Consider the following 5,844-nt stretch of genomic DNA (forward strand, 5'->3'; position numbering starts at 1 on the left):
TGGAATGCCGGCGGAAAGGCCCCTATGGGCCAGCTAATCTAGCTGCAATTAAAGACATTCATTATGCCATTATGAACAGGTTAAGACCTGTGGGAGACTGGGTCACCAATGCTGCCCCACAGCCTGTTTTGAAGGACAGGGACATTCACTGTCCTGGACACCAGCCACTCCACAGGCCAGATCCAAACCCAGCCAGCTTAATAGCAGAGTCGAAGCCAAGGAGCTGAGCAGGACCCAAGAACATCCCTTTCCCGTCCATCACTGCGCCCTGACCCCGTGGAAAACACATTTGGGACCCGCAGTACAAAAGGCCAAAGCTACAGCTGACAGCAGGAAGGAAGCAGGAAAAACTCCAGCATCACCGTCCGGAGATCGGAGAGACCTGGAGATGCGTGGAGCCACACGACTCCAGCCAGGCTCGGGCCACACTCACAGAGTGCCCAGGGCTCCAGCAACGCTCTCCGGACAGCAGCAAAGACAAAGCAGCTCCTTGGGTGGTAGGGCTTGCTTCATCCTGCAGGAATTTTCCCATCATAGGGGCTGTGACATCACCCAGGAATTGCCCTTGAATCCACCTTGGCAGCACACAGGGAGCAAGTTCAGCCCTTCCAGCATCCCCGGGCCCTGGCACAGAGCGGTGCCCTATGGAATGCCCCCAACGGCGACTCTGCTCGGAGAAGAAGCAAACACAACTCCACCTGGAACCCACCACCTCCTTTAATTCCCTGCCAGAAGAACAGGGCCTAGCCCAGCTCAAAAGTTACAGGGCTTCAGCACCAGAAAAGCCCATGTCACTCAGCTGCTGGGAGCCCATGGAGGTCAATGTTGGCTGATCCAGTAGGCATCAGAAAATAGGGAATTTTCATCCTGGAAGACCTCTGTCAGCCTCACCAGGTGGGAAAGAAGCTGTCTTTACCACCTCTGTCCCCACGAGGCTCAGCCGCGGTGGATCTGCATGACCAGGACATGCCTGTGGGTTGCATTTGCCAGCTCCTGCCAGCCGGGAGCTGTATCTTGGTGAGGATGTCCTGGTGCTGCTCACACTGGGGCTGAGCATCTCCGCAGTGGGGGTTCCCAGGAGATTTGGGGCCAGCAGCACCGCCACATCCCACAGACAGTGGGATGTGCGCAGCAATGTGACCCCAAACCCACTGGCTCCATGGGGACAAGGCGTTAGGGCCAGGCTCAGATCATGGAGACCCTGTTCTTGATGTAGACGTGGTACGGGTCACTGCGCTTGTCCACTTTCCGGGAGCGGGTGTAGCCCAGGATGAGGCTGCCCACCGTGGCAGCGAAGAGCGTCATGACGAAGAGGATGTACATGTAGGCATTGTCGTTCCGGCCAGGGTGGCCGGCGCGGGTGTTCTGTGTGGCAGCAGCAGTGGTGGCAGAGCGGTCAGAGGGGCAGAGGATGACCCCGTGCAGTGTCTGGTTTAAGGCATTAAGCACAGCCTGCAGGCTTTGGTGCCAGGTCTCCGTCTGGTTGTTCTCTTCCATGTCCTCCTCCAGGCTGCAGGGAAGGACAGGGAAACTCGTAACAGGCCACCCTTGTGATGGGGCAGCTCCCGGGATGATGGTCCTGCTGGACGCAACAATGACCCCAAAATGATCCCCAAAGCACCTCCTCTGCCACAAATCAGGGGTGTCCAAACCCTTTGCATTCCTTGCAACCCCGTCTTTAAATTTCATTCCTTCTACAGAGGGAATAAAGCTCCCGGGGCTCTGAGGCAGCTGCCTGACCCCCTCTCCTGTCCATTGAGGACAATGCTGACACAGGGGGCCAGGATGGTTGGGTTCAAAGTCTGCTTTCCCTGGGAATGTGTAGGGATGGCAGGCACATATCCTGTACCCTTACAGGGTACAGAGCTGGCACAGCTCCCCACCCACTCCTGTAGACATGTATCAAGGGGTCACTGCCCTAAACCCCCTTTTGTAGGGGTCCCAGACCCCCTCTGACCTGCCTCCCCTTTGGACATTGTGCCCCTCTGTTAGCACCCCCTGGACTTCCATGTGCCCCCTCTGTGCCTCTGTGCACCTTCCCTTGCCTGGGGCAGGAAGGGACACCAGGATACAGTCCCCCACGTGTGCCATCCTTTGGCACACACTGACCCCACAAACCACTGTCACCCTCCAGGTATCCACCCTTTTTCCTCTTGCTCCTGAGCACCAGCAGCTCTACTCCATGCACAGGCAGCTGATCCCCCCACAAAAGGTCACCCCAAACTCAGCGTGCACCTCTCAGGAGGAGACCCCAATACCAAAGAGGAGGAGGAAGGGGCTGAGCAGCCACAGTGGGCTCAGATCTGGCTGCCTTTCTGACTCGGAGAAAAGTTTGAAGCAGGAGAAGGCTGAACTTGAAAGATTTAGGGCAAGACCTGCAGGAGGGTACCTGCAGATGGGGTGCAGCATGGGGGGACTCACCCTAGGGAGGGTGTGGGTCCAGGAAGGGGAATGGGGGCCAGGAAGTAGGAAGGGGAGATTGCACTCACCCAGGGTGCCCTCCCTGCCTGCGCTGCTGCCAGGCTGAGCCAGACTGAGCATCGCGGGCGGTGGAAAGGGATGCGGCTGGGCTGGGAGTGCCGCCAGTCTCCTCCCCTTCCCGGGGCAGAGCCACCTGCCACAGCCACCCAGTCCTGCCACGGGCCACCAACCTGTCCCCAACCCTACAGATCCTGCCACAGCCCCCTCGCCCCAGCCAGATACCGGTACCTTATGGGGCTGGGAGAGCTGGATTCTGCATTTCCCCCCCGGCACAAGCTGCCGGTCACGTTTTCCTGTCCCTCCTCGTCCGTCTCCACTGTCCCCAAGCCCTGACACTGGCACCGAGCCTGCCTGGGCATGTTCTTCCCTGCTCGCCATTCCCTCCCAGAGCTGAGCCTGCTCGATGAAATGGGATTTTCCCCTGTTTCCAGCCCCATTGCTCCCAGCTGCACCCTTTGTCCCCCCAAAACCCTGAGGGCAGAGGCAGAGAAACTCCAAGGCTTGTGAGGAAGAAAGAAGGTCCAGAGCAGCAGTGAGGGGCTGTGAGTGGGAGTCAGGTCTTGTCTGAGTGGGGTGTGGAGACTTTAGTTAGTGTGTGGAGACTTTCTTATCCCAGTTAATTAAAATCACTTTATGATGCCATGGCTGGGACAGCAATATAAGAAGTGCCAACACACACCCCAGTAATGTCTCCTACAGCACCACGGACCCAGTGGGAGCAGGTCCCCATCACCCAGCTGGGATTCTGCGTGGTCCCACAGGGTTCATGACAGCTGTGGTTTCTCTCCTCGGGCATCCCAACCCCTTTCCTTCCTCCTCCTGCTTTTCCCACTGCATTCACATCACTCTCCCTGGCTCCAGGATGAGAATTTCTCTGGGATCAGCGTGAGAGAAAGGTCATTATTCATAAAGTCTTGAGGTAAATAAACGAGCAAAGGATTGGCAGGAAAAGTTCCCAGCAACTCTCTTTATATAAAATCGGCCTCTTTTTACCCATCAGCAAGGGAAGGATGCCCGACCCACCAGTCTCTCCTCCTCTAATCCAAAGGGCACATGAGTGTTCACCCATTTTGGGATTTTTGCAGGGAGAGCAGCAGAAAAAAAACCACAAAAGCACCTATTGGGTATTTCCCCAGCAAGTGACACAGGGATGTGATGCCCTTGGAGGACTCAGCTGAAGGATGGAGTCCTGGGGGCCGTTTGGATGTTTAAGCAACAGCCTAAACCTCTGTGCCACTTGTCCAGGCACAGTCTACAGGCAAAGGCACAAGAGCTCTCGTCTCACAACAAAGCCAGCCCCAGGCAACGGTCACGATGTCCATCAGCTGTGCCGTGACTCTGCCAAAACACCAGGCAAAGGCACCACGACAGTCCTAGTTCCCAGGGTCTTCTGAGAAGTCCAAAGTGCAGTCAAATACCTCCTGGAAGGAGTCAAAGAAGGGCTCCAGGACATGGTCGACGGTGATATGCCGCCCTAGCTCGTGGCTCAGCGAGGTGACACCCTTCCCCTCCAGCCCACAGGGGACGATGTGGTCAAACCAGGTGAGGTCGGTGCAGCAGTTCAGTGCCAGTCCATGAGAGGTGATGTGGTTGCCACAATGCACACCTGCAGGGGCCAAAAGCACCCGCCCATCAGCACCCATTGCCAGGGATGTCCCAGTGTGAAATATTTAGTGACTACACGGCCCGGGTCACTATAAATATCCTCCCCTCTGCATGCTGTGCTCCCCAATTACGCCAGGGAAAACCTCGAACCTAGAGGCAGGCTCCCCAAATTTGAGACAGATGGGGTGCATCCCCCAGCACCTCCCATTGCTGGAGTTTCCATGGGCTTGGACACAGGGCTGTGCTGCAAAAGGAGGTCTGGCAAGCAGGAACCCAAACCCAGGTGGCAGAGCCCAGCTGGGGGTGCTGGGCTGCAGGAAGGGGTGCAGGATGAGGGGCTGTGGAGGGGGCCAAGGGAAGGGAGCAGGGCTGGGGACCAGGCTGCAGGCCCCCAGCCATGGCCTAATAAGTGCAGGGTGCAAGGTGAGGACACCTTCCCTTGGCGGCTGTTCCAGTGCTCTGCCACTCTCCATGGGAAGAAGTTTTTCCTCATGCGGAGGTGGAACTTGCTGTGTTTCAGTTTATGGCTATTGCCCCTCATCCTGTCACTGGGCACCACCGAACAGTGCCTGCCACCATCCTCTGATACCTCTTGGAGATATCTGTATGGCCTGATCCCTCAGTCTTGTCTTCTTCAAACTAACCAGGCCCAGATCCCCGAGTCTCATCATAAGAGAGATGCTCTAGTCCTTTAATCATCTTCATGGCTTCCACTGCACCCTCTCCAGTAGCTTGTCTTTCTTGTACTGAGGAGCCCAGAACTGCATACAGCTTTTTCCTCCCAATATCCCAGAACTGGGCACAGAAGATATTTCTTCCCAATATCCCATCTAATCCTGCCCTCTGGCAGTGGGAAGCCATTCCCCCTTGTCCTGTCACTCCAGTCTCTTGTTCAAAGTCCCTCTCCTGCTCTCTTGAAGCCCTTTCAGGCACTGGAAGGAGCTCTAAGTTATCCCTGGAACATTCTCGTTTCCAGGCTGAACACCCCCATCTCTCAGCTTGTCTGCAGAGCAGAGGTGCACACGTGCACACCCTGGTCCCTGCCCCGCGTCCCCGCTCACCGATGGCACACAACTTGCTGTCGCCCATCCACACTCCGGTGAAGGGCGGCGGGAGGGCGCGGGCGGCTCCCAGGCCGAGCCGGCGGCAGAGCCGCACCACCAGCGCCTCCAGCCCGGCCACGTACCCGCGGAGCGGGAGGCGGCGGCGGCGCAGGTCGAGCACGGGGAAGGCGAGGAGCTGCCCGGGGCCGTGGAACGTGATGTGGCCGCCGCGCCGCGCCGCCACCAGCCCCGCGCCCCGCGCCCGCAGCGCCGCCGCCGCCGCCGCGTCCGGCGCGCCCCGCAAGCCCCACGTGTACACGGGGTGAGCCGGCTCGCTCAGCACCACGCTCTCCGCGGGCACCGCGCCGGGACCGCCCCGCACCGCGCTGTCACCGGGGAGCGCGGCCGGGCCCCGCACCGCCCGGGTCCCGGGGCCGGGGGTCGGACCCCGCGCCGCCCGCGCCGCCGCCACGCAGCGCTCCTGCACCCGCAGCGCCTCCGCGTACGGCACCGGCCCCAGCAGCAGCACCCGCACCGGGGCCCCGGACATGGCGACATAAAGGACCGGCCCCCGCGGCCGCCGGGGCCGCCGGGAGCCGCCGGGCGGGGCGAGCGGAGAGGAGGGAGGGAGGGAGCGTCGGAGGACGGTGAGGAGCGGGTGGGGGTATGGGCGGGGGGACAGGGACAGGCAGGCGGGTGGGGACAGGAGGCGGGA

At 59.6% G+C, this 5,844-nt stretch overlaps 2 protein-coding genes across 2 annotated transcripts; both read right to left on the bottom strand.

Moving 5' to 3' along the window:
• Window positions 1–701: 701 nt before the first annotated feature.
• On the bottom strand, window positions 702–2,699 carry KCNE3 (potassium voltage-gated channel subfamily E regulatory subunit 3). Its single transcript, XM_027906848.1, has 2 exons — window positions 2,490–2,699; window positions 702–1,510 (listed from the first exon to the last, which is right to left on the bottom strand). Exon 2 carries the CDS (start codon window positions 1,495–1,497, stop codon window positions 1,186–1,188), a length of 312 nt encoding a protein of 103 aa, XP_027762649.1. The 5' UTR covers window positions 1,498–1,510; window positions 2,490–2,699; the 3' UTR covers window positions 702–1,185.
• A 719-nt stretch (window positions 2,700–3,418) lies between these two features.
• On the bottom strand, window positions 3,419–5,679 carry LIPT2 (lipoyl(octanoyl) transferase 2). The gene is made up of 2 exons (XM_027906840.1): window positions 5,148–5,679; window positions 3,419–4,087 (listed from the first exon to the last, which is right to left on the bottom strand). Exons 1-2 carry the CDS (start codon window positions 5,677–5,679, stop codon window positions 3,855–3,857), a joined length of 765 nt encoding a protein of 254 aa, XP_027762641.1. The 3' UTR covers window positions 3,419–3,854.
• Between the last annotated feature and the right edge of the window lie 165 nt (window positions 5,680–5,844).

Source organism: Empidonax traillii, unplaced genomic scaffold (assembly GCF_003031625.1).
Source record: "Empidonax traillii isolate 1590-97213 ecotype Southwest subspecies unplaced genomic scaffold, ASM303162v1 scaffold1365:size127568, whole genome shotgun sequence".
Lineage (NCBI taxonomy): Eukaryota > Metazoa > Chordata > Aves > Passeriformes > Tyrannidae > Empidonax > Empidonax traillii.

Excerpts from the sequence above, each read along its gene's own strand:
- KCNE3 (XM_027906848.1), bottom strand. The coding sequence starts at position 1,497 with ATGGAAGAGAACAACCAGACGGAGACCTGGCACCAAAGCCTGCAGGCT.
- LIPT2 (XM_027906840.1), bottom strand. The coding sequence starts at position 5,679 with ATGTCCGGGGCCCCGGTGCGGGTGCTGCTGCTGGGGCCGGTGCCGTAC. Across the intron at positions 4,088-5,147 it reads CAGCAAGTTGTGTGCCATCG|GTGTGCATTGTGGCAACCAC; the intron begins GTGAGCGGGGAC and ends TGGCCCCTGCAG.